The sequence below is a fragment of the Vollenhovia emeryi genome, unplaced genomic scaffold, assembly GCF_000949405.1.
Source record: "Vollenhovia emeryi isolate VEMERY1.0 unplaced genomic scaffold, V.emery_V1.0 DF939161.1, whole genome shotgun sequence".
Lineage (NCBI taxonomy): Eukaryota > Metazoa > Arthropoda > Insecta > Hymenoptera > Formicidae > Vollenhovia > Vollenhovia emeryi.
Window position 1 is genome coordinate 720504 of NW_011967205.1, and position 27894 is coordinate 748397.

General features: G+C 43.4%; 1 protein-coding gene across 3 annotated transcripts; it reads right to left on the minus strand.

Annotated features, from left to right (window-relative positions):
• Window positions 1–649: 649 nt before the first annotated feature.
• LOC105564617 (ELM2 and SANT domain-containing protein 1-like) lies at window positions 650–27867 on the minus strand. Of its 3 annotated transcripts, none has more exons than XM_012017123.1 (10): window positions 27148–27865; window positions 20042–20156; window positions 13901–14172; window positions 13477–13680; window positions 11729–13259; window positions 11548–11651; window positions 11046–11426; window positions 10852–10935; window positions 10080–10246; window positions 650–8845 (listed from the first exon to the last, which is right to left on the minus strand). In XM_012017123.1, the coding sequence occupies exons 1-10, from the start codon at window positions 27175–27177 to the stop codon at window positions 8557–8559; spliced, it is 3177 nt and encodes a 1058-aa protein (XP_011872513.1). In that variant the 5' UTR covers window positions 27178–27865; the 3' UTR covers window positions 650–8556. The 3 variants fall into 3 exon arrangements, with proteins under 3 accessions (XP_011872513.1, XP_011872512.1, XP_011872514.1); XM_012017122.1 differs by having other exon boundaries at window positions 13477–13749; XM_012017124.1 differs by lacking the exon at window positions 10080–10246 and having other exon boundaries at window positions 8683–8845; window positions 13477–13749; window positions 27148–27867.
• Window positions 27868–27894: the final 27 nt, after the last annotated feature.

A 27894-nucleotide genomic window follows, 5' to 3' on the forward strand; every position in this document is an offset into this window, starting at 1 on the left:
GCAGTAATAATATATATAATATATATTTACTTTATATATATTCAGTATTTGTCTTAATATATATTCATTTATAAACGACGGTTAGATTATTCAGTTACACATCTCGGTATTAAAACTCCTCGCCCTGTCCCTTTCGCTCTTTTTTTCTCTCTCTTTCTCTCATACGTACACACACACAACACGTGCGCGCAACATGCGGACCAACTCGTGCACGCGTACACATCTTCGCTTTCCTATCCCATCATAGTAGTAGAGTTTAATGGTACACTTAATGCTCATGCTGTCGTGAGGCAGGATTTTCGGTATTTCCTCTTGCGCCCTGTTCTCCCTTTTTCTAAAATGGATCTCGCTGGACAGGCCGACCTTATCGGCCGGAAGCTTATACACGTCTATGTACGTTAACATGTATCGTCGATCTACGTAGACGTTTCCCCCCCCCCCCTTTTGTTTTTAGTATTCCCTTTGATTCTCGTTTCCCTCTTTGATTTATGCTGTCGGCAACGACCGCGGCGCAAATCGGTCAGTGGTGCTTCTCGATGCGTTTCGCGTGATAATTTCTCGATTTCGTTTTTTCCCCACTTTCGCGCGCACTCTCTGAAAATTGGATCGCGAGTTATTAAACCGCCGTTTCTCTCCTCCCGTATTATTATTTTTTTTTTTCGATTGCGACTGTGCGTATTCGGCTCTGTGTGCTCTCGATCTCTCCGCCGGTAGCCGCTGATCTGCGTGTACCGAAGTCCCGCCACTCACGATTCAGAAGAAGCCGTTGTGGTTTCCGTGCTTTTCTCTCTCGCTCTCTTTCTTTCTCTCTCTCTCTTTTTTTTAACGAACAACATCGACATTTAACGCAGCAAGTACGGGGTCGTTCGGAGCCCCTCTGACTCTCTGTACACCACACATACTCAGTTTTGTATATATATATAAATATATATTGAGCGTACGTATGTGTATGTACGCAGCGATACATACATGCACGTACGCTGCCATCTGAGTTAATATGCATGTATGTGTATAATAGTAATATCGCCTTGTCATTCATATATTCAATATATATATATGTATATATTAAATAAAATGGTATGTATATACGTATGCGCAATGTAATCACTAGTTTAATGTGTATAAGTATGTCGCTTCAACGTAATACTGATGCGCAGACGCTCGTTGATCTGGCTAAGCCGTTCGATTTGCAATTAGCCCCTACAATCGGACTTAATCCCGATAACTCGAGTTATCCGTTCCTCGCTCATATATCTCGCACCCTCTCTTCAACGCCAGACTACTCGCGCACGCGGCTCCTACCTGGACAAAGAGAGGAATCGAAAATTCTACGTCGCGCAGTTGATAAAGTAATTGCGTGATATTCTCAAAGGGTTCGCTCTCTTTCTTTCTCTCGCGCTCTCTCAAGCAATTTTTCACATTCCATATACACTAAAGCTACGTCGTCGAAGAAATTAATATTTGTCGAACTCACGTGAGAGTGACTATGAATCTACCAGATTAACGAATCTCTCGGCAAGTCGGAGAAGTCGTCGACTGATCGCCGAACAAGTTGCGACAGCGATGAAAGTTACTGGCGGAGAGACACCCCTGTATAAATTCTCCGTGTGACTTTTATTAGCGGGCTTGCGCAAGAGAGAATTCTCGAATTCCTCGCATTCGCAGATAATCCGCCGCGTCGTTTGTGCCGTTTCTTCGTTGACGAAGACTAATGTAGCGGAGTTGCTTCTTCGCAGGGGGTTCTGAAGGCCTCCTTTTCTCTCCTCTTCGTCAACGGATCTGTCTTGCTCTCTTTCTATCTCTCGCTTTAAGTGGTATCACTTTGATAGGCTCCAGATTAAATTAGGCTTTTATCGGCAACTCGATACCACATCGCGCTTGAAATTGACTGAACTGTGCTTAATTATGTAAATAACGCATTGCAGTCTTCCGTCAAGAGACAATTGCGAGAGCACCTTTGGTAGAAAAACTCTCTGAAAAAATGAGAGAGAGAGAGATGAAGTCTTGCGAATCGCAATATAACTGATTGTACAAATCAATTTATATCTAAATTAAAGATAGCATTAAAGGTGACTTTATTGCGCGCAGACAACTTGCGAGTATTTTACGCAATATACGTATACAAACGCAATTTTTACGAAAACGCAGCGCTGATCGACAGCGAATGATATCGAGAACTCTCGCGATCGCTCGCGGAAGACAACCGCAAGGCGTTTTGTTATCGAGCTTTTTTAAAGCAGAACTTAGCCGGCCAGCTGTAGTTAGTCCACGCGTAACTATAACACATTTAATAATATATTGTCCATATTGCTTATGGCACCAACTTTTGAGCGATTTTATTACACAGTCCGGATACGAGAGATAATTGTGTGTTGCTTCGTCCGAGCCCGCGCCTCTTTGAGCAAGACAAGAATCTGATTAAGTGATTAGGTTTCAAGTAGCTAAGATAACGATGGATTCTAAATGTATAGGTATATTTATAGGTAATATCTAGTTGAGCAGAGAGAGATGGGAAAACAACGACAGTATAAACGCGCCGCTTGAATATATTGCTACCGAGCACGTGCTTCTCTTTCATTCTATTAAAATTATTGCGACAATTTATACGAGCAAGGGAGGTGTGTTGAGTATGAACGTGTACAATTTTTATTCTGGATGACTCTTTCACTCGTGTCCCGCATTTTAATTCGCATATAAACTAAGCTACAACAATCTCCGACCATTAAATTATCTGACAATGAGTATAATTATAGAAATGAGTCTTAGATACATTTTAGGGGATTTACGTATTAATACGATATACGGAAAATGTAAAGTCGTAAGTTTATGCAGTTGCATACAATTGTCAGAACTCGCGTCACTTCGCGACGGAAAACGCATTCCATTATCTTTTTAATCGTAACATCTGTTCTCGTATAAATCTCGATGTGACACACTTGCGTGGCTCTTCTACAGCTGACCATGTTCTAGTACATTAAAAACACTATTAACAATACGTTCTGTAGTAAAAGTTAATAGAGAATAGTATAACATCAAATAGAAGAGTATAAAGAACCATGCTGGTGTATAGAGATAGACATTAAAGTAGGTAATAGGTAAGAGGACGATAGATTACAATATTAATAATCCGTAATAACTTTTTCACTTATTAAGAGTAATTTTGCGTAAACGTTGATGATCATTTAGTAGACTTTTTTCTCTTTAATACAATATTTTGAGCACATTCCTCAGGTGTATAACCACGCTACACTTTCTTCATCGAGTTGTACCAATATATTCCACAACTTATTAAACTTCACCAGTAATAAATTATTTAACGATTATCAAGAGCTTTGTCAACGTACGAGCCATGGCGTGCATTGAACATTCTGTAGGAAATATTGCGCGAAATTTCACTTAAACAAGAGAATAAGTAGTACAATAGTTACTGTATAATAGTAATTACCCAAATAATGAATAAATTATCGATAATAATGAAATTAACTTAACATATCAAAACATCACTAACAATTCTGCAACTATATGCTAGGAAACGATGATACGTCTATATAAGTATTCGTTGCCGAAAAAAGGTATCTAACTTTCTCTCTTTTTTTTGTACATATTGCTCGATTATTATGTGCTTTTTCTCCCCTCCAATAGTAATTCCAATTATTTAATGCGCGTGTGAATTTGTAAATATGATTTACAACTGCGAATGCGGGAACCAGTAAATGTGTTTTAATCATCAATAGAGTATCAATATATTAGTACAGTAATATAGTAAAGGGTAGTCGTTTATAATAGAAACAAAGCACAAAATTATTAATCACGATTAATGTCTTTTGTCAGCTTGTTATGGGATTTCGAAAATGGACGTAAATTAATATTTTAACAAATTAAACGTGTGACACATCAGCACATATCTAGACGTGTTGTGACATCAACTTAAACGGGAGTAATGTAATAACAGAACGGTAATTTTCGACATGAATAAATTGCTCATACAAGAAAATGTAAAATATAAAACAACAAAACTTGGTTTAATAATTGTCGATGAGTGCAAAATGCTCCATTTGCACAGCCATTAAGTTAAGTGTTAGTTGGTAACTTCAAGTTAATCGTCTAATCACATACACGTACGAGAGCACAAAAAAACGAAAATGATATCGTATAGATTTGTCGATGATTAGTTCAGATTCATTCACTCGATGTCATCGCTATTCGATTTATGGCAGTACAATATCGGTACAACTCACTAGTTGATGGCACGGGTCCGCCTATGTACAAATATGTAATACCATATACCACATATGATTTAAATACATCACATAGTTATCATTTTGTTATATATATATTCTTCATATAGATATATCATTTTTTTTCTGTGACGTGGAGGGACTCGTTTGTACAATGCATATCTTCGTTACTGTTTCATTGCTTCGTTTCATGCCTTTCCCACTTTCTGAGTAAGTAGCCTCCAGTACTGTCTTTTGTATTGCTACTGTTCTAAATCCAGAGTATAGTTTGTCTTAACATAAACGTAAACAGAAGTATCTAGTGAATTTGAAACTTTTAATTCCAGTTCTCCTACTCTATCAAATTTATGGTGGGCAGACTTGAATTCACCTCAGAATTTTAGAAAGACACAAGAAATTGCTTTAGACTGCAGAAAAAAAACTCGTTGCTGCAATTATTAAATATCTTCTGGATTTGGTCAGCCAATACGTATTACCCCTTCGTTTTATTACTACCTATGATTTTTCCCTTGAAGCTCTAAGTCTGATTAAGAGTTAGATTACGTACAATAATAATTATATTAGTAGAAACTTAGTTTCTGTAACAAGTGTATTGTCTTAAATGATATGTCTGCTAATTTTGTTGTATTCGACCTACGCACCGAGCCTCTGTGTGTGGTCGGAATTCATAACAATTTTATTCCTTAAATAAACTAACTTTAAGATTCGAAAGTCTAGAATCTCTTATAGTATAGTATATACCTGTAGATCTCTAATACTACACTTTTATTCCTGTACTGGAGACCATTACTCAGCCGTTACAGAATCATTTAGTTTGGCTACAAAGGAGTATTTCCATGGGCTTGAAAATCATCACGTTTATAAATATAATCTTACAATATTATGAATTATATCGAAAAAATTAACATCAAATCGTACAGATAAACATTTTTTGATTTATGAAAATACACAATCAAATTGTTCTCTAATATTGTATATAATTTTTATAGGCCGGTCAATCCAACGAGGACAAATAGAAATTCTAAAACTTGGAATAATATCATGTTAAGTTAGTGCCCTTAGTGATACTCCCTCATATTAATCTCTTGTCTGTAAATAAATAGATAATGCAGATGTTGTGGCCGGAATATTTGATGTTTAGTTTGCATTACATTTTTGTAAATCGGGGATAAGATTAATGAGACACACATAAAGATAGAATAAATATTAAAGTACAGAGTTCTGAAGATCTAATGTCTCAAGAGAAGATATTTCTCATTTGCGACAATTAGATTTTCATTTACAATCATAGTTTTCGTTTACTTTGAAATAAGTGGAAGATTTAGAGCCATTTTTTTATACTTATGAAGACTTGGCAGATTTTTTTAAGTGTCCTCAGTCACTTGCGTTTACTTGAGAAAAGTTTCAAAAGTTAAAGTGTACGTTGTGTGTGTGCGCGATTCATTCAATGGTAAAAGTTAATAAGAAGAAGAATGTTAACAATAACAATGTTCTCAAGATAGAATCAGAGCATCTACGATTGGCAATTCTCTTGAATAACAATTTAGAGTTTCAATATAAATGAAACTTGATATATAAATATATTTTAATCTTTATAAAATTTAATACATTTATTATATTTGTCTTAATAAAATGCACGCTGTTTTTGTTCTAAATGTACTGAATGATTGTGTGAGGGATGTTCCTATATATATATAAATACATGAACACAACTAAAGACAAACTCTCTGGAGGTAAAATAGCCAAGCGTGTCCGAAGACGTAATCGGAAGACGTAAGTTGTAAAATCTTGATCAGAACATATTATCTTTCAGAAAGAAAAAAAAATAGATATATGCTCTTCAACGCTTACAGTTGTAATTTTTATCTCTTTGTTCTTAGTTTACTGGATGTTTGATCAAAGAAATGCGGTAATGTTAATCGTGGGAATTTTAGTTCAACGTACCATCGAGGTATATCAGAGAAAAGTAAATTCTTTTGATTGCTTAAGGCACCTTACATATAGGAACATCATTATAACAACTTTTGAACGGGAAATAAAACTTCATAGATTGTGGAAACATGCGACCAGTCATTGTTTTTACAAGAGCCTCGCCACGTAGCCTCTAGTAAGGTAGAAAATGAAGCCAAGTATATAAGTATATTTTTCTTTATATATATATATATATGTATATAGATCCCTCCTAAAACAACCTAAAACCTAGCCTACTTACTTTGCATAGAGTTTCATTTTAATTGTACATACAGACACTGACGTTATATATGTACAAACATGTACACATCTTATGTACATATAGCTATTTTAATGATCATTGAAGTTGAATATTATTTAATAAATGTACTCTATTCTCTGTATCTGTGTGTTGGGTGTGCGTATGTATAATATGTATGTATGGGCGTATGTATAATCATTTTACATTCAGTATCGGCGACGCGGGGAACGCCTCTGAAGTGAAACTTGAACAACGTCCTTCCTAGAGAATTATTTGCCTAAGCTAAAACGAGTTTCTTTTCAATTACATCAATTTGTGTGTTTATACATATTTATATTTATATATATTTATATTCATATATCGTATATATTAAAATTTTTATTCAATTGTATACTATTAATCTACTAAGTAACAGAGGTAAAGAAATTAAGGAGCTTCAACAAATCTACGTACGTTTGATATAAGACCCACTTATTTTCATCAAATTTTAGATATGCTAATGATATTTAAACTAAATATAATTATAGAGCGAACGTGCAACAAGTTGTACGTTACAATCCGGGATCCATTTACAAACTGCAATTGATCTCATTATAGTATCGTTATTTATTCAAATTAAATATTATTAATATTGGACGCGTAATTTTTATTGACAAATAAAATATCAATGACATCTCGTAATTTCAAGTGATTACAAAAATTTACGGGTTGTTAAGGATGTATTGGATAAATATCACAACCAATGCTATCACCGGGAAATTTTAACTTCACATTTTTAATAACGTGCCAGATTATGACCAATTGTTTTCCATTTTTTTACTTGCTCGTTTAAAAGTTTATTAATTATTAAAAATATTGTTATTTTATGGGTTTTACGGGAACTTAAAAAAAACAACCAATAAATCGAAACTTAATGCTAAAAATTTAATATTTTTTGCATTGTGTTCTTCAAACATGTAAAAATGTTTCTGCAAAGTTTCAAAATGATTTGCTTGTTCGCTTTGCAGTTATTATTTAAAAAATCGCTATAATTATCAGTTGACGACGGAAACAGCGCCGCATACTGACTGAATCTTCCAAGCTTTTCACTTTCATCGAAATTATGAACTTTTGATTCGTCCACTACATCCTTGAAGCGAATTAAAGATTTCTTACTGAAAACTCAAATGGCGCAGTTCCGTGTAAACTGATCCCGGTTGTAATCGAAAGAGAAAACAACCTAAAACATTTTTTTTTAATTGTGGAAGGGTAACAGGTAACAGTAATGTCTTGTGGCACAATCTGGGAACATTTCACGTGCATAATAAATAGGTACACTGAAATCGCGTTTAATCGTTAGAGCGCTTATTGTAGGTGCACGTCAATCTCTTTCAGTTTTGTTGATTTAGCACTCATTGTGCACGAAAGTACGCTTTCGTACGACTATCGAGTTGTGTTTGATTTTTCTAGGCCATGTTAAATGATCGCGTTTACCTTTTGTCTTCAACAAAACGCAAAAGTCTATACGTTCGCTTTACCTTTCAGTGATAGTGACCGTTTTGTTATTTCTTACACTGATGCCGGCATCTCGTCTTCCACGCTAAGGAAGATGTTTACGATCGGTACCCTGTCTCCTTGTTGAACAGAGCTCGTATTATGATTGCATAATTAAATACCTTCTACCGCTGCGCCATTAAACCCTACGAGTTCTACAACGTTCTCGTGCTTATTTTCCATTAATGATAGATGTTGTCTTTTTCTTTCTTCCTGAACCGCCGACTACGATACATATTCCGTATGAGTCTCATAAATTCAATTAGTCCATCCGACTGGTTAAACTCACCAGTCACGTTCCTTTGCACAGTTTCGCATATGTAGGGGGAGACATTCGCGTTTTTCGAAACTATCTATCTTGGAAGTTTACTCACGCAACCTGCCCCATTGTGAGCAAAAGTCTCGTAAAAAGATATTCTCGCAACGTTATCCGTAGCGATTGTGCGACGATCGCGATCGTTTAGAGCCCGGTACTACGTTTAGAGCCGATACCACGCGCGACCATATTACTTTCCTACAGTACCATTACAGCCTTCGTTAAGGTAGCTTAAGTTTAATTACTTGGATCCTGTCCTATGGTGGCCTCGTCGGATTATGGCACAAATGTGCTGTATTTTTGGCGCTGTTGTCACTGATATTCGCGGGCAGTTGTTGTTGATGGTCTTGAGCTTGCGGCGTAGCACTATCCGGCTGTTGCTGCTGTTGTTGTTGGGTCTGCTGCGACGGCATTGGCTGTTGCAGCTGCTGCGCTTTCGACGGTTGCTGCGTGGCTCGCTTAGATTCCTGACCCGTTGAATCGGGCAAGGGTATTGGCCTGTGGGATTTCATGTGTGCACTTCTGCTTTTCACTTTGTTGAAAACTCTGAAAGAAAAGTATAATTGGGACGGTCAAGCAGGCTGTTGCTTATCGGGGAGTCAGACTGGGCGAGACGTGGGCGCGGAATTTAGCGTTGCGAGATCTGTACGCGCGAACACGCTCTCGGTTGTAAGATTGTTGTGAGATTCATGTCAATACTTGGTAGGAAACAATGTAGATATGCGTAGAGACGATTGAACTTTAAGTTTGTCACACTCAGAAATATTTCGTTCCGCAAGTGTTGGACCGTATCTTAATTTAGACACTCATAGTATACAGTTTAGTGAGTTCACATATATTTAACACATAAGATAAGAAGTCGGAAATATCGACATAGCAACAGCAGTCTAACAAATCATGCTTGCGTTATGCACTTGAATTTAATTATATATAACATACCATGTAGCCAATTTATACATATATTTTTATCGGAAAGTGGAACATAGAGAAATATAATTGGAAGAACGTAGGCAGCTAATTAAAATAATGGTAGAATATAAGAATGTGTGCCAGGCATATTTAAAAAAAAATTAAATAATTAATCAAAATCGCCAATGGCAAAAAATGGATTAAAAATGTTATATCTTAATTGAATTCGGCAGTAAATATTACGTAAATATTAAAGAAAATTAATATATCGTACAATAAATATGGTTGTCATATTTATTCATTAAAAAATATTAAGTTTTTCGGTAAATCGTGGATGTATATCGTGAATGGCGTCTGTGCAGTTTCTGAAAATGTGTTAATATTATATGTATTTTATCACAAGAGAAACAAATCAGTTTTATTACACAAGTTATGCAGGGTTGATTCTAAAAATTCACTTTTTCCAAGTATTTAGAAATGCAACTGTAGCTTACTTGCACTTTAATTGCACTCCTGTCTTCACGTACATAAAAGTATATGATACTCTTTAATTTCCAAAACATGTATCTTGCTGTTGCATCGACTTTGCTTTGAACAATTTTTACTTTTACCGTTGTACGAGCCATTTGACAAAAGTCATATACACGTGGCATATGTATGGAATTCTTTAACTATATAGAGCTGGCATCGCGGCTCGCTATTCGGCTTTAGATCGTATGCAGAAAGGCACTCGGTCCCTCTACAAGCAAGGATATCGATGTGAGATGCGCCAATACTTGCCGCTTATATTGCCGTTAGAGCACGCGCGTCACACGAGCTCCGCCGTCAATTATTGGAAATGGATAATTTAGATTAGAGATTGGAGACTTACTTCCCGCAAATCTTGCAGGGGTAGTGAAGTGGGGTGGGCGCGGGTAGTTGTTGCTCAGAACTAGTGTGAGTTTGTGAGTTGGTGTTGACTGTGGCGTGGCCGGTATTGCCGATTTGGGCGGTTTGGGTGCTTCCGGCCATCGTTACTGTTACACTTCCGCTAAAGCTCTGACAACACAAAGAAAACACAAAGCCAAAATAAACAACACAAACAAACGACAACGGCGACGACAGATAAGTAACGCAACGGTCACACAACGCACAACATCCTCGACTCTCTTAAAATGAAGCGTGAGAAAACGACGGATCAGCAATCAATCTCATGCGACACTTAAATCTTCACACGTATGTACGCGTGTAAGATATTTCAGACACACCGAGTACGAATGCATATTGTTAAAGAAAATTTATATTCAACGCGCGATACTTTATAAAGATTTATTCTTTTAAAGAGGTATAATCGAGATGCGAATGCATATAAAAAGAATTTCTTCGTACTCGGCATACGTGAAGAAATAGGATATGCGGTGAGCAGCAAACATAGAGATAACTTATGTAAATGTATATTTTCTTCTCTGAATCAGTTATATTCACATAATATGCTATTATAATATTATCAGTAATGTGTATTGCCTAATTGAGAAGATTTGGCTTTACTCTCAAGTTAATTTGCAAAGACTTTGAATAGCCTATTATATAAGGAGTTAGATGTGATACTCGTGTAATTGTAAGAACACGGTACATGTTTATAGGATAAGAATATTATTACTTACATCTGTGCAGTCGTATGCGAATAACCTCAGCTCTCCTTCGCTGGTGGTCAGGGTCGCCGAATTTTCTCTTTCGTTTGTTTGTAGCTAAATGGACAGAAAAGCAAACGAAGTTTTTATACGCATATTTACGCGCTTGCGTGAATTTTAGCGTGGCACTGTTAAAGCAGAAAGCGACTGATTATAATTGAGCTTACTAGTGTACGATGAAGGATTGATTTGTCTTCACTGAAGTCCATTTCCGTCACAGACGCAATAGCGTCGCGTAGCTCTTTGGTATCCTTGCTATCTTTAATCTCGCTCTTGATCTTCGCTTTTCCATGGCAGATACGTAGCCTCTTGTACTCGTCAGGACAGAGTCTCTTCCAAAGGTAGTAGAACTGCACGCACTGTTTCGCGGTCTTGGCACCAACGTCCCGCGAAATCGCAGAGAAGTCTTTGTTGTACTTGAGCAGTCCCTGATAGAACGCGTCCATTTCTTGTGACGTCCATCTGTCGGACTCGTGGCACTCGTAGCTGAGCAGAGGATGCTCCATTGGTAGCGTAGGCGTTGGTCGCATCAATTTCACCATTGCTTCCTGAAACATGCGTCGAACTTGAGTAAATATCAACGACACATTAACGAAATGTAACATTATCAAAAAGGTGTTCGGGCAATGTACTCATGCGTGAGTTCTATTGCGCACAAAAATATCTTACGTGAATATTCCCTTTGCACATGTGCAACAGATGAAGCGCGTATTCCTTGTTCCTACCACCGCCCGGCACCGCGGCGCAACACGCGAACTGCAGATACATCTCCACTGCAAGCAATCGTTGTCCGTTGTACATTTCGCCATACACGTTTTTCAAGGTATACGTTCGCGAAAGGAAAACTTACGTTCGGTGTTCGTGAGCACGTTGTTTATGCCGGGATCCCACAGAAGATGGTCGGCCTCGGGCCCGTCGTTTCCCCTGTCCCCGTCGTACTCCACCGGGGGTATCGTAGCCTGATACCTCGTGCCGATGTTGATCCTCGGCGGTGGGCCGTCGTTCCCTTGAGAATCGTCCGAACTGAAGTCCGAGTCTCTCTCGTGCTGATGTAATCTCGCGTACAGCCCCGGACCGGGACGAGATGGGTCTAGGATCGGCGGCGGTGTGTAACTGCTGTCCCAGTGGCGGTCACAGGCCTTTCGCAGCCGCGACGGATAAGAGTGAGAACTGCTGACGTACTGGCCGCCGTCCATGCGCGGCCTCTTCCGACAGTGTCGCACGGGGCTGCTGGCGGGTAAACTGCCGGGACTGAGAAACACGTCATCGTCCAACAGCTCCTGCTTGATCTGTTCGATGGGTACTGGTAAATTTCCGGTGACCGTTTTGTGTCTCAGGACATTGTTCTTCGTCGCGTGGTTAGTTTGAACGAAGAACTTGGCCGGGTTGACGATTTGCTGCTGATTGAACTGTCCCGTTGCGTTGCACTGCTGCTGATTTGTCGTTTGAACGTTTAGGCCGAGATTCACGGTGACAGGCTCGATTTTCGGCGTCGCCAGACGGATCTCCTTCTTGAATGTCAACGCGGGACTGAGAGAGCCCGCCTGCACGAACACGTTCGCCTTCTGCAAGCCCGCCGTCTGTATCAGCTTGAACTCGCCGTTGTTGTCGACGACAATGCCGGCCAGGCTGCCGTTTCCGAGACCAAAGTCCACCAGGTTCTGGCTCGTGATCAGCTTGTACGATTGAAACTCGAATCGTCTGCGGCCGGAGGCGGTGAAGTCCTTCGAGGTCGAGGAGAGTAGAGGATCCTCCGAGTTCGGCATCATCTGATTTTGAAGCGCATGATGCGGCGACACGGGGAAGCTCGTGCCTGTAAAGGCGACCGGTCCCGGCGACGAGACGGAGGACGGCGGCAACGGCGACGGCGCCGACGTCGCCGACAACGGGCTTGGCAGTGGCGAGTGCGGATTTGGCGAACCGGACCCGTAGAGGTCCGCATCCGCCTCGGATTCACCCGGCAGCACCTCGTTCAGCGCCTCCTCCACGGCCGCGGCGGACGACATCGTGGTGGTGTAGAACGCCGCCGAGAGCGGCGACGACACCTGTCTCACGTTCTCCGGGTCCTCTTGGGGGCTCAGCAACGGCAGGCTGCCGGTGAGCAGGCCCTCCTGGCTGGCCGGTGGCGTCGGATACGTGAAGCTCGGGCTGTCGTGTCGCGTCAAAGGCGACGGCAGGGGTGACTGGGTTGGCAACGTATGAGGACTTTCCGTGTATTGCGCGGCGTAAGTACTGAATTCGGCCAGGGAGTCGGGCAACGGCGAGTTCACCAGCGCTTGAAGATCCGGATTGACCGTGTGCTGCGACGAGTATCGGTCCTCCAACGTGATATCCTGTAGCTGTTCCGTGGATTGCTCTTGCAGCAGACTGGCCGTCTGAAACTGTGGAGTACGAAAAATAGAAATTTGTTTCGCTGCGTTCTCCAACGCTACTTCACACGACGCGAAAGGGATCTTTATGAATTTTCAAAAGAGGGAATATAATTTTCTTCATCTTTCGCTCGTTTGCGATACGTTCATTGCATCGGAAAATGTTACGATCATTGCACAAAGCTACATTTGCCTTGGGGCTTTCGCTGCGCAAGTCAGAATTGTTTACCTGAATCGAGTCCAAATGGGTAGCGTGCAGAAGAACACTGTCAGGGACCGTCGTAACCTGCTGGAACACTTCGTCCTGCAGGCTTGGACTGAAATAACCGCCGTCCTCGGCGTATCCCGTCATCGTGAAGCTCTCCGTTACCGTGGGTTGTGGCTGCGGCTGCTGATTGTTCGGTTGCTGGTTGGCCGTCGCTGATTGCACGGGCTGCTGATAAGTCAAGTGTAATCTCTGTCCCGGATCGGAAGTCGTTCTCTTTACAGCCACTTTCGCACCCTGCGAGTTATCAGCCACATGCATATCACGCGTGTTTTCCGAAATGAATGTAGCTACGTGTTGGATCGTTAATCCACGAGAAAACTACGAGATATCTAATTCGAGTTACAACCGACGCGACGAGCGAAGGGAAACAGTTGCGACGTTATACCTTCAGGATCATGTCGGCGAGGGCCTGCGCCTGAGCCTGGGTCTTCGCCTCCTGCAATTGCTTCTGCACAGTCGCGTGGCCGCCCACGGTGATGTTGGGCTGCCGAAAGTGTTCGCCGTCGGAAAACCGACGCACCTTCTCCCCGGCCGCCAACGGCGGCGGAGCCGGCACCGCGAAGTTCGTCTTGACGGCGATTTGCGAGACGGCGTCGGCCTGCGTGGTGAAGACGGTGGCATTCGTACGAGGCGGCTGATTGCCATTCGCGTCCACTGCTAAAATGTAGATACGCGCTTTCTATTCATCCGGTCTTGCTGGCGTTCGATTGCAAAGTCTTAGCTTTGGAGAACTTGGTGAATATTAAATACGCTTGGGGCCAACAGTTTGTACAAGGCATATACAATTAAGCGCTACCTAATTATATTTTGCATCGACAGCGGAAACTATTTATCTCGTGCTTGACGAAGGAAAGCGTGCTTTCATCGCGATCATACTTTATCTGTTATTAGTTGAAAGGCAAAGGCTTCTCTCTACAACGGCTGGCGGTAAATACACGGTGTCTCTATGCAGTTTGCTTTCGTGTTTTCAGGTCGGGAATAAACGCCGGGCGTGAGAGGTGTCTCCCGAAGACTTGATGTTCCCGAGCGCGGAAGATGGATTGGTCCGGTAAGACACTTTTCTCTTTTGCTAAGGGGTGTGCACGGGGGTGCGGGGGGGTTGCAGTGCGTGCGTGCGCGCGTTTCCGAGCGGAATAAACAGAAAGACGGCGCGCGGACGAGCGTGAAACGGGAAGCGGAAAAAGCGGAAAGGGAGCTTCCCCGTATGCGTAAACGGGGAGTGTATGGCGTTCGAAATAAAAGGAACTTTTGTCGCCCTTTTTTCCTCGATTCACCCTTCACCCGACAATGGCGGCGGCCGCGAATTGGTGCTCTCTTTCAGCCGCGACGTGCGCCCGCCCCGCATGTCGGCGGTTTTTGTTTTCCCTTTGGCTTCGCGTATATATAATTGAAGAGAGAGGAAAAAGAAATAAAGCGTAGAGAGGATTGGCCGAAGCAACAACATACGTCGCGCGGCCCGCCCGCGCCCTCCCCCCGTCCGTGCAATAAAAATTTTTCGGTCTGTTGTATCTCTAAAAATAACAATATTTAAATTTCAAAAAAGCGCGTGCGCGCCGGCTACGTCACGGCATATCCTGAGAACGGGGAGTTTGCTGGAATAACTACATTTAAATTTCAAAAAGCGCTCATGCCGTTCTGGTTATAATGTATTCCGTAGTCCGGCGGTCTGACTCAATTTTTACGAAAGCGCACGGATGACGAGAGTATTATAATCGAGCGGACATGGGATACACTCGGCCGACGTGCCGCGCACGGGCATATGGAATAAAAATATTAGTGGGCTTCTCGATTATAATCATTGATCAGAAATATCCGGCGAGATGTAAAAATTCCAGCTTCCGCCCGGATGTGAAAGAATGAATATAACATTTTTTTAATTAACCAAAGTATTATGAGAGATTCGTATCTTTCTATGGGTTTATCTCTCGCTTTTCGAGAGCTATGAGAGAAAATTAAATAGTTTCTAATAATTTCTCCGAACGTAATGGAGAAGGAAGGCGAACGTATCACATTTTTGCACATACGCGCGCGCGCGCGCGCGTGATTTAGTTTACTTTGAAAACTACAAAAGGTTAATGGAATATTCTGCCGCTTATTTAAACCAAAGCGAAAAAGATCTGCGATCCTTCACCCCGCGCTCGCCGCTCCATCGTGCGCCGCAATAAATATTCCACCGCCCCGCGCTGAAATCGCGGCATACTGAAAAATATATTCTATAGCGCGCGCAATCGTTCATGGTGGCCGTGCAACTCGACGGAAATAAATGCGTGCATATCCTGGTCTCGCCGCGGGGGGCGAAAGGAGGAAATGGGATTCGCCGAGTGTACAGCTGTATTGCGACGAGAACTTTTCCACGACGATTTCATGAATATCTGGCCTTCGTTCTGGCTTCGAGCCCGGCTCTTTTCGTATTACTTGTTTTCGCCATTACACATCCTACCAGTTTTATCACGCGCGGCGTATAATTAGCAGCCTCGGGTGATTTCCCGTAACAGCACTGTGAATTTTGTACGCGACCGATTTCTATGCGGCAATAGAGGAAAGTCCCCTATTATAAGACAGGCTCCTAATTTGAGATAGCGGGGTTTCTGTTCAATTAATGGACGTCATCTGTTGATTCCGCCATGATTTTATTGCCCTTGGAGTGAAATCTGTTGAGTGGAAAATTCATTGTTAGATCGTGCAATCGTCGCGAAAAAAGATTTGTGATTGAATTTGGGTGTTGAAAACCTGCTATCTCTATTAGAAACCTATCTAATAATAGACGACTTTCCTCTACTACGTCTGCGACAAACTTACGAAAGATCGTTTCTAATTCCATTGCGAAGCGGAAACGCGAATCTTATAGCGAATTCGGTTGCTTGCACTAGTGCGCACCGAGTGCGCACTAAGGCTTGTTCATAGTCAGTTCTTAATTTTTTAAAGATCATCTTGAATACCTCTTGCAATATTTCTTATCCAGAAAAATGGCCCGTACAACGGTCACACGGATCATTTTTTTACTAAATACTCTTTGAACATGCATTTAAGATAAAGTGAAATATAACAATTAACTATAAACAAGTCTTAGTGTGCACTCAGTGCGTGTTAGCGCGAGCAACCGACTTTACTATTAGAAAAGATTGAAAGGTGGGGTGTCTCATTTTATGAAGCAAGCGACATCCACTCCTCAGCTTGCGAAAAACGGGGGGTTGTCCGGTTTTATCGATCGTCACGCGAAAGGCATGCGAGACTTTATATATTTGCATAAACCGCAAATTCCGTGACGTACGTGTGACAGCGTATATCGGCGCACACCAGCGGAGAGGCCGTGTGATATTTTTACAAATTGCCAATCATCGATCGCGGCGAGGCAAATTGCTTCCAACGAGGCGGTCGCGCGGGCCTGTCTCCGGCCTGTCCTATCCGCACTTGGAATGGAAATTGTTGTGGTCGATGCAGCAGCAGAAGCCGCCGCTGCCGCCGCGAAAAAGCCGATAGGACAAAGCGAAGATTCGGTCGCGCTGCTGATCCACACGTGTGACAATTTTTTATATAGCGGCATACGCATATCAGAGAAATCACGCGCGTTTAATTAAATCCAATAACTTTCTGTGTCGCCTAGCTTTTAAACTACCTCGGATAAAATGTTAAAATTAATCTAGCTCGTCATTTATTTAGAAGAAAGTTCCCTATTATGAGACAGGCTCCTAATATAAGATAGCAGAGTTTCTACTAAATTAATAGGCATCGTCTGTTGGTTCTATCGTGAATTTATTGCTATTGGGGTGAAATGTGTTTAGTGGGAAATTCAATGTTGAATCGTGTAAACGTTGCGAGAAAAAAGTTTTGATTGAATTTGGATGTTGAAAGCCTACTATCTCATATTAGAAGTCTGTCTCGCAATAGGGGACTTTCCTCTACATTTTAAATGTGTAACAAGGAAAAATATATAATGCCGAGAAATAGATTACGATCGAGCGTTTGCATAATTATGGAATGCACGCTCTTATTGTTGGACACGTATCGGCGAGAAACTAAATTGGACTATCGAAAAACAATCGTCGTGGAATGTCACAGGTCTAATTACTCGTTTGATTTGTCGCGTGATTGTTATCAGACACCCCTGCCGCGTTCTTTGGTGCACGGGAAACGTTCGATAGGTGATATTTTGCCGGCACGACTGTGCGCGCGTTCCTATCGATGTTCCATTCTCCCTTGCCCTCTCGGCCAGCCCTTTGTCAAAAATGTGCGCCAACGCCGTTGCACCACCAACAAGCAAATAACGGTGCAACGCGCATTCCCGATGCATCGTCAGCGGCGCATCGTGCGACTAGCACGCTCGCGCCAGCAAATTATTTATCGATCGATCTTGTTGTGCGGCCACTTTCGAGGCTTTCAAAAAATAATGGCCGGCAACCAACGGCCTGGCTAAATGACTGTCAACAATTCCCGGCGTGCCCCGATGGAAATGACGTTGTGTGTAGACAGCGGTTCCTATTGTACGCTGATTAATAACCGCGCGTGATCGAATATTCATAGAATTTCCGAGTCCATCATGCGGTAGAATTCGAAAAGGAGCTCGCCCGTTTACCGCGCGGCCGGTATTACAATGTCGCGTCCGACGATCAATCTGTACTACTTGAACCGGCGCCGTTTTCCGTATCGCGTGTGGAAACAATTCCCCCACGTGTGCACGAACAATTCCCAGATAAACGTTACGGACTCTACACCGGTTGAAAAAGAATAATCTTGTTAAAAATCAAATCTAGATTTGCACAGCCGTGCCGTATTAATTTTACCTCCGTCGAATTAGGGAAGCGTATCCATTGTTGCAAACAGCGATGTGCGCTTCGCGTCAATTCCTCACTACCTCGCGCGCGAATTCTCGCCACGCGAAATTTAAAAAAAATCCCTTCACGCTAAACACCGCTAACGGCCGTTAATCTCTTCAATACGAAATCTTCGTATATCGAAAAGTCGAAACGAGCACCGTGACAGAATTATTTCTTCGCAACTACAAACGATACAAATATACAGAATTTCCTAGATGAGCCCAATAAAATAAATCTTGAAACGAATTGTTTTTTTTAAACTCCGAGAAGCCAAAATCATGTCACTCTGTATTATGCGGCGATGAGAACTTTCTCTTAAAATTTATCCTGAAAATCGTGTAATCGTGGGGCAACACGGAATTTCGAAGAATTTTATGAGAGTTTTTTGAAATTTTATCATACATTTTTTAGCCCGCATACGCGACTGGTCATTTTCTTAAATCTTAAAGATTTCATTGTAGACGCCGCACAGTAAATATTAATGTATAGACTTTTCGGTATCGACTTTTCGCTCGAAATTATTTTAAACTATCGGGGGTGAACGGGCAGGTATATTTATTAGTAAAATGTACAGTAAAATTAAAAACAAACTGAAAAAGTTCTTCAAAATGCCATGCTGTTCCACGATTATGTGATTTTCAGGGTAAATTTCAAGAGAAAATTCTCTCCCCGTGTGCAATGAAATCTTTAAGACGTAAGATTTAAGAAAGCGGCCTATCACAATCGAACGTGAGGAGAATAATCGACTGCGATTGGCCATTTTCTTAAATCTTAAAGATCTCCTTGTAGACGCCGCACTAGTAAATATTAAAGTATTGACTTTTCGGTATCGACTTTCCGCTCGAAATTATTTAAAAATCTGTCACTGTCGGGAGTGAACGGGCAGCGATCATTCGCATCGCATCCGCTGCGAGGGGCGCGATCGCACCCCGGTGCGATTGTTTTGCGTTTATTTCGGGCTTACGGTCGCCGAAAAGAGCGGCGCGCAGAAGGCGTCGGGTAGCGGCTCGTCCCTCGCCATTCTTGGCAGATGCCGAGGCGAAATCGCGCATAAATCGCTAACGACGCACACTTTGTTACAAAAGCACGGGCCTGGACCGCCGGTCCGTTCTACTACTGCCGCCCCCGGCTTGATTTATCGCGCCAACGTGGACAATGCGAGAAATATTCTGGCGTGTTCGCTTCGTAAATTACGGTTCTTCGGCAGTCCATACACCATAGCCCCATAGAGAGGAGGCACCCTCTACCCCTTCGCGAAATATCACGGGGCGGCCCTCCCCGTTCTGGCAAATGTACATGTACGCGCATGAGGAAGAGACAGACGCAACGGAAGATACACCGTCGAATCGGGATACGTGCCCGTAAATCACACCGGAATCGCATTCGTGGATTCTGTGTTCTCAGCATCGCCCGCCGTAACACTGTATTAATTCCTTTTTTTTTCCCCCGCGGTTATGACACGTGTGTACCTTCGGGATTCTAAACGGAACAATGACGTCGCGGCCGATGCGTCTCTCCTGGCCGTATTGCGTCGAACAATGAATCGCCGACGCGGTTCACGGGAATCGCGACCACTTTGCTGTCCGTACAATTGTCGTAGTAACTTTGTTATCGATTGATGTGTCGTATCATCGTGTCATTGCGAAACATACAAATATAACTGACACAATTCCGATAGTCCTCTCATCTTAAATTATGTTGATTGAACTTACCAGTCGTTCTTTTCTGTATGATCTTCTCCTCGATGAGCGCTCTCACGCTGACGGACGCCGTCTGCAGAGGCGGCCCAACGACTTCTTTCTTCTCGCTCTTCTTGTTCTCCGCGTCCTGTAACACGCGAGGGAAAAAGCACTGTCAAATCGAGTTCAACAGACTGTTAGTTCGCCGCGCGATAAAAATCGAGCACTGCTAAACGTCGTAAATTTCCCACATTACGCTTTCGATCACAAATGGATTGATGTAACGAAAGGCAAAATCGATATCGCGTCAGCGCGAAATATCGGGCCAGCATGTATCGGGCATATCAGCCGATCGCGGTCGAATATAATAAAGCTGGGCTCTTATTGGTCGCGCGTGCGGCTAGGATTTCGCTCGAGCTCACCTAGGACTCGTACTTTAGCCAGAATCCTCGTTGAACCCAGCCACGAAGGACTCGTGACGGGAGAACCTGGATTAGAAGCTCAAATCACGGGCAAATTGACGCGCAGCATACTAAGGGGGAGACGTAGGGAGACTACAATGGTGAATAGGAGAAGCGGAGGGGCGGGAGGGGCCCGGAGATGCACGCTAATCACTGAGCAAGGCTAATTGAGGCGCCCGTTGGATTATATCGTAATGGAATCTCCGGCGTGTGCGATTCAACATCCTGTAATACACCGGCGCTAAGGAAGGTGCCCTGCCCAGTTTCTTGCTGGGCGCGAAGAATCAAATCAGTGCCTGATAAGCTTCGACTCCGAATCGCGATAAAGCCCGATATCGCGCGCTGATCAAATTCACGCGTTTTTCATTCTTTACGACTTAATATTCGGGTACATGTTCACCTATCTAAATATCTTTTTATCACACCTCGATTATTAACTATTGTTAAAATTCTATGCTTTCTCAACGCTCTTAACCCTTTGAAGCACGCTGGTAACCCACGTTACCACCTCAACTTCTTTACTTTTTGGCTATTTAATTTCTAGTTAACGCATTTAGGTCAGGTTTTTTGCATTTTGTGGGTATCTTAGCGAGAAAAGAACATAAAAAAAGTTGAGTAGTCTTTAATATTTATTGTAACAGTTTTGTAACTAAATTATTGGCCAAGTTTTTTAAGACTATTTCTTGAACATTTTGTACAAAGGAGTTTTCGGGGTCTCTCATTACGAATATGTTGAATTTTCAAAATTCAAAATGGCTGACCCAAAATGGCGGGCGCAAAGTACGTGAATTTTTTAAGTTTTTCAGCATTTTCGATTGACTACGGTATTTAGGGAATCATCACGTCCGCGTCGTTAGCTCTGGTTAGTGCCAAGAATGAGTAAATTCTAAGAAATTATCAAATTTGCTTCCGTCATTTCGCGCGTGTTATTTTTTATATTCTATACGAATTTTCAACTGAAATTTAGATTCCATGTATCAATAATATCTAAATAATGTTTCTTAGCATAGTTGAACTACAGTTGAATGATGTCATTCTTTTCAGTTTTGAATTCCGCCATTTTGAATTGTGAAAATCTGATAATGGATTCGTAATCAGCAACCCCAAAAACCTTTGTATACAAAGTTTCACAAAAAATGGTTCAATAGAAAAATGCATGCTTCAAAGGGTTAAAAGAGCCTTCAATTGCTCAACGCTTCCACAACACAGCAAGACGAGAAAATTCTTTTCTACCTGTTTACAATATCGCGACGACACAGTAGCGGGCCGCTACTGTGTCGTCGCGGCCTTGTCATCCTCGATTTATTATTATTCCCGAAGTGGTATCTTCGCAAGCACCCTCTCGTTCCGCACCCCGCTAGGCAAGCCGCTCTCTAGTCGCGAACTTACCGTCGCCGCGAGCTATGCAGGCCCTACTTCCTAACTCACTAAGCACGGGAATTCCTTAAAGTCCGCGTAATTTTTTCTCTAAGGCCCTCCGCTCGCGCGTAAAAGTTATATTACTTAAAGTTCCCGCGGGTTGTGCGCGCGTGCGGACGGGACTCGCGAGGGACGCGGAGAGACCACCGCATCCATCAAGCGCTCACCCATGAAGCCTGTATAAGGAGACCGAACTTAGGCTTGATTACGTCACCAAATATGGGCCGACATTATTGCAAGTTATTGAATCAAAATTTTGCCACTTGTAGCATTGTCGTCGCATAAACGGATTAAGGATACGCCCACGAGTTTACCGATCTTGATCTCACTGGCTCCTAGATACAGCGTATAACCGTTGTTATCTGGGGGTCGATTTCTGGAACTTATTACAAAAGTGAGTGAATACTAGAATATTTATAATTTCAACCTGTGAATTCGCTCACTTTTGTAATTTTCACAAGTTTCAAAGATATACAATCCACCTCCTCGTCTTATTTTTTTGGATCGGACCTGATCTCAAGCCTGATCTCACGAAAGCTTCATGCATATGACAACCATGTGACGCGCACGAATGCGAATCGAGTTGTCCGTTGGCAGCGCATCGAAGTTGACACCGCGTTTGTCTGTTTGAAAGATTTTCTACAATATCGGTGTTAAAATTGACACCGAGTTATTTAACTACGTGAATGTGGTGAAAGCTCACACCACTATTTTTTAGAGTGCAGTGATTCTTTTCGGAACGAATAAGTCTAAAAAATGTCGGCCCACTCTGATTGCGGGAGCTCGGTCTCCTTATACAGGCTTCATGCGTTCACCCAACGATCTCCGCGTTTCGAGATACGTTTATAATTAGCATACTAATACCGCCCGCGTATACATCTTGCAGTCACCCTCACCGGCGTCGATAATACGCATATCTCCCCGGATACATACGTCATCATCGTCATCTTCGTCGGGCCTTAATGGGACGGCCGGTCGCCGTCGCGCGCGCGCGCGGCCCTCAATTTCCTATCTCCTACTTCGATACGCGTGTAACGCGGCGGCACTTACGCACCCGCAGCCGCGTATATATCACGCCTCCCACGAAATTGAACTCTGTCTTTGACGGGGCGTACATCGTTCCGCTCGCTTCATGAATATTGATCGGCGGCCGTTAATACGCGGAATTGATTACGGAACGTCCGCCACGCCGCGCCGCGCCGCGTCGCGCCGATCCCGAACTCATCAATTCGATCTGTGTCGATTCCAGCTACCGGAATTATCTCCCGCGACCGCGCCATTGTCCGTGATTAGACCCCCGCGAGTCGTTCGCTCCTTTTTGCGAGTTATTTTTATGCCCCGCGCGCGAAAAGAGTGTACAATTTGCGGACGGAGATTTATTTAGCCCGCCAGCACCTTCTCTTGATTTATCGATTTAATTTAATTCCGAATTATTTTTACGTTTCTGTAAAACCGTCTCCGTACAGCTACGGAGAGAGACGTATCCGTCGACTCGGCGTTTTTGTCACCACTGGTCAATATATCAATCGGTATTCTATTTTACGACTGCGTGCAAGTAATACAATTCAAGGAAGAAGCACGTAGACCGTGTCTTCGATTACAAAGAGGCGATTAACGAACGACGCTGCCGGGGCGACGGGGGAGTCCTGTGCGGCTATTTCCGATATTTCTTGCTCTTATCTCGGCCACGCGGGGCATCGATCAATCGACAATCCACGGCGCGCTTACGTTTTCCAACAATTCTTACCTCCGGACGATCAATCGTGCCGCGCGTCAACTACTTACAGAAAATAAATCTGAAACGCGCAGATTTATTGCTGGCGATTCATCGCCCCCCCCCCTTCCGAAAAATCATTCGTCACCCCGACGGTACAATGTAATGAAAAACGGCCGGGCTCGCGGGGCGGACGCCGCGCGGTGCGGCATATGCGGGCAATCCTTCCGAAAATGCAACGAATTACGCGACCGTAATTCGCTGTAAAGCCCGCAAACTACACGTCTATCTGCGGGCTCGCGAATCCCCGGAAAGAGAAGCGCGTCCCCGCGCGCGGGGATTAACAGCGGCTGCCACTTAACGAACCTGAACGCGGTCACTAACTCCTCTCACCGCGGACACGCGCCCTAAACAACTAACGCGGTTTCACGATGGACGAAATTCTGCCTATAACTCGATGAGTTTTCCCGTTTCGCTCCCCTCCCCTCCCCCTCCGGCCCCGCGACGCGCATTAATCTCGCTATGTATATCCGCGAATCCGAAGGGCCATCGAAACTTTTCAATAATTCCGTGCGGCCGGGCAAAAAGCTCAGCCGCGGCAAGTTGGGCCGCTGGCTGCCGGATAGAGCTTTCGGTGATAGCGCGGCGCCCGTTGGTCTCGCTGGTCGAACACGGACCGGCGGATACGCGGAGAAAGGAGAGAGAGAGAGGAGAGAGGAGAGAGAGAGAGAGAGAGAGAGAGAGAGGGGTGGGCGAGGGGAGTTGGAGAGGAACATAGGGCAGGAGGCAGAGGCGTATCGTGGTGAAAACTCGGGTGCTCGAAACGAGAGCAGCGCCGTTGAAAACCCCGACCGTAACCAGTCAGATTCAATCTGCATAATGGAGAAAGCTCGAGACAATGTTTGCACGGGGCTCTCCGCGCGTGCTACGTTTCTCTCCCGTCTCTCTCCCTCGGACCGTTGAATCGTATCTTTCTCTCCTCCCCCGGTCTTCTTCTCTTTTCCATCCTCGAGACCGGCGGACTCACCGCGGATTGGTTCGGGGTTCGGGTGGAACCAAAGAGCTTGTTAATGGGTTCATTTGGATTCGATCATCGCCTTACCTTTCCCATCCACCGGTGCTACGTCTCCCTCGTCCTCGTTTTATCTCGTCTTCGCTGATTTACTCGTCCTCGTACCCACCTCGTTCCAATCTTTACTCTATCGAGTCGTTACCGAGCGGTCTTCTCATCCGCCATCGCTTGCGTAGAGGTGAATGGAATAAGGAGTGATGGGACGAGTCGCCGGGCAAGCAACGGCGGAAGGTTAGGCGGTCGTTAAAAACGTTGATTGGAAAATTAATTCGACGTATTTGTCAAGATTGCACGGGAGCGTAAACGATAAAGGGGGACTAGCTGTAGGAGGCGATGAGGACGAATGTGAGAACGTTACGAGGATCGGCGAAGGGGAGACTCAATGACTGAATTTAGTAAATGATAATTAATAGGAATTCTTCCTATTTATATCTACGTTCATCCTACGAAATATATTGGACGTGTGTATTTTTATATATGTCGGAATGGAGTTTCTCTCCTAACTTCTCAAACTATCATAAATTTGCAGTAATGTGATAAAATTGCTTTACGGGTTGGAGAAAGGAGTCCCGATTTATGCGTGGCGATTCAATAGGTCGATTATAATTCTTCTTGCCTTTTAATGTCACCCGCCAGATCGGTTTATTTCCTCGTTCCTCCGTACCGATTGCGTCATCGTCTTTCAATTGCAGCATAAAGAACATCCCCGAGCCCGCCATTCACCTCTCCCTCCCGCTTGCCACCCGGAATCGAGCGGAAAAGGGGAAACTTTTGTCCGGCGGGGTTTTCAGCACTTTTCTAAACGACGCGGCCTTCGTTAAGACATTTTTAATCAGTGGCAGAAGAGCTTCGAAGTGGTGGAAGCGGCGAGGGGGGGGGGGGTGGGGGAAGAGACTTTCGCGGAATCGCTGATCTTTCTATTTCAACGGCTACAACAACCCCTTATCCCCTGACCTTATTAAGAACACCACACTGTTCGCCCGCTCTGTTCCACCTCCGTCTAGGAATGGAAGAAGAGATGGGGCGAGGTGGGGACGCAGGGAGGGTAAAGTGTGCTGATGTCGCGCGGATCTCCGGGACGATTTCCGCGGTCCCTTATATCACTTTTTGCACCTTTTTGCGCGCCCTCGCCGCGGCGATTATCACCTTGAGGATGCATTCTCGAGTATCGCGTTTCTCGCGGCTCCGAGACGGCGGCGGCCGCTTGATGAGATTTTCATAGAAACGCCGGTTGATTATTCGGATGCAGTGCGCGCGCTCGCGCGGATTCCCGCGATTGCGAATTCATATGGTGATGCAACTGTCGGCGCGGTATAACTTTGGCGGAACCGCGCGCGGAGATTTTCTCGAATATTAAAGTTTTCGCGCCGAAAATGAAGTTTAGACGACGCGGTCGGGCGGATGCAAATGAAATCAGCCGCCGCGAGATGAGTTCCTTTATCCCAAAGAAATAGCTGCGACCGAAAGGAAGTGCCGAGCTACAACGTATGATCTTACGTCCGTTACACCTCGCGATGAAATTTCAAGGCGACATTTTTTATACAATTGTAACGAGATCACTATACGGTAATCTTTTTAAAGAATATACGTATGTGTACACACCACGGTCCTACATACAGGTCTGAAAACAACGATGGTGGGGGTAGACCTTAATGTCCGCGTTTTTACTTCGATTTTCAGCCGCAAGGTGCCACGTATGATCTAGGTTAGGGTTAGGATTAGGGGGTTAGGTTAGGTTGCACATATTAGAGGTATGTGCGATATAAAATCACTTGTGCGTATGTATCAATATTTTACAATGCTGTTCTTCCTAGAGACGCATAAAATAAACTATCTCAATATTTTTTGGCACTTTAATAGCATAGTATTTTTGTTTCATAGTTCTATACCCTGTATTGCACTTCGATATCGCACACGATTTAGGCATTTCAGCAGAAATTATTATACAATTTACGGTTATAGAAACAGTCACAATTTCAATTCTCACAGAGCTACACGTGACTCACAGACTGCACATTTGAGGTTATATCTCACCGCACTCCAGAACTAGTAGCGACGCACAGTGACGATAGCGCGAACGAAAAACTAACTTCTTAATGGAGTCACCCCCACCACTAAAAATTCAATGTTTGTCCGAGAGTAAGCCGTTTTATCTTTTTCGAATAAGAAAGAAGATGCAAAAAAATTTATCGTACAACTGGGACGTTATGTGAAATTGACTTAATACGTCGGGTGGAAATGTAACTTTAATTATTTTATACTGTGCAGGATTGAAAATGCGCTATGTATACGTTTTGATTCCGCTTCATAACTGCTACTCTTAAAATACACGTGGTAAACGGCATAAATAACGAGATGAACGTTACTAGAATATTGTAGAGTGCCAAGCTCGCTTCTTATTGAGCTCTTAGCTGTATTCGCATAAATACGTGAACAAACGCTTCTTCGAGCGTCACTCTCATGAAACATTTACCTTTTTGAAGTAACCGCCGTGGAGTCGCATATGGCCATTAAGGGCTGGTATGTTTTTAAATTTTCTATGGCACAGATTGCACTCCACCGGTTTCGGTTCCGTTTGGGACTTGTTGGGAGTTGCGACCGTGCCGGGAGAAGACGAATTTCCGGGAGACGGACTGCCCTTCCCTACATTTCCGTTTCCCGGTGAGCCGACCTGTTGTTGTTGCTGCTGCTGTTGCTGCTGCTGTTGCTGCTGCTGCTGCGCTTGCTGCTGCGCCTGCTGCTGTTGTTGCTGCAAGCAGAAAGCAAAATTCTCTTCCAATATGTAATGAAAGATTGAAGAAAACGTTTAAATATTTACAATTACAGAGAGTCTCAGGTATACCAAGATTGGTTCCTATAGAATTTTGAGAGGTATATTATTTAATGCACTTGAAGCGCATTTTACATATACAAACATTCAAGTCGCAATTACTTGATAATAAATAATAAGCGATTTAAAAGAGCGCAACAGATGTCGCGTATAATTGCTAGTGTACAGGATCCTGTATTGTCACAAGGGAGAGAAGAGCGTTTATATATATAAAATATTCGCGACATAATGATCTCATTATTTCTGACGGTGGCACATAACGAGTAAAGACCAGAATAAACGTAAGACCGAGAATAATTGAACAAAGGGAGAGTTTCCTTTATGGCAGCTTCTTCTTTTATGGCGCGCCCTACATCTGGCTTAATGCCCTTCTTCTGAAGTCGCGCAAGA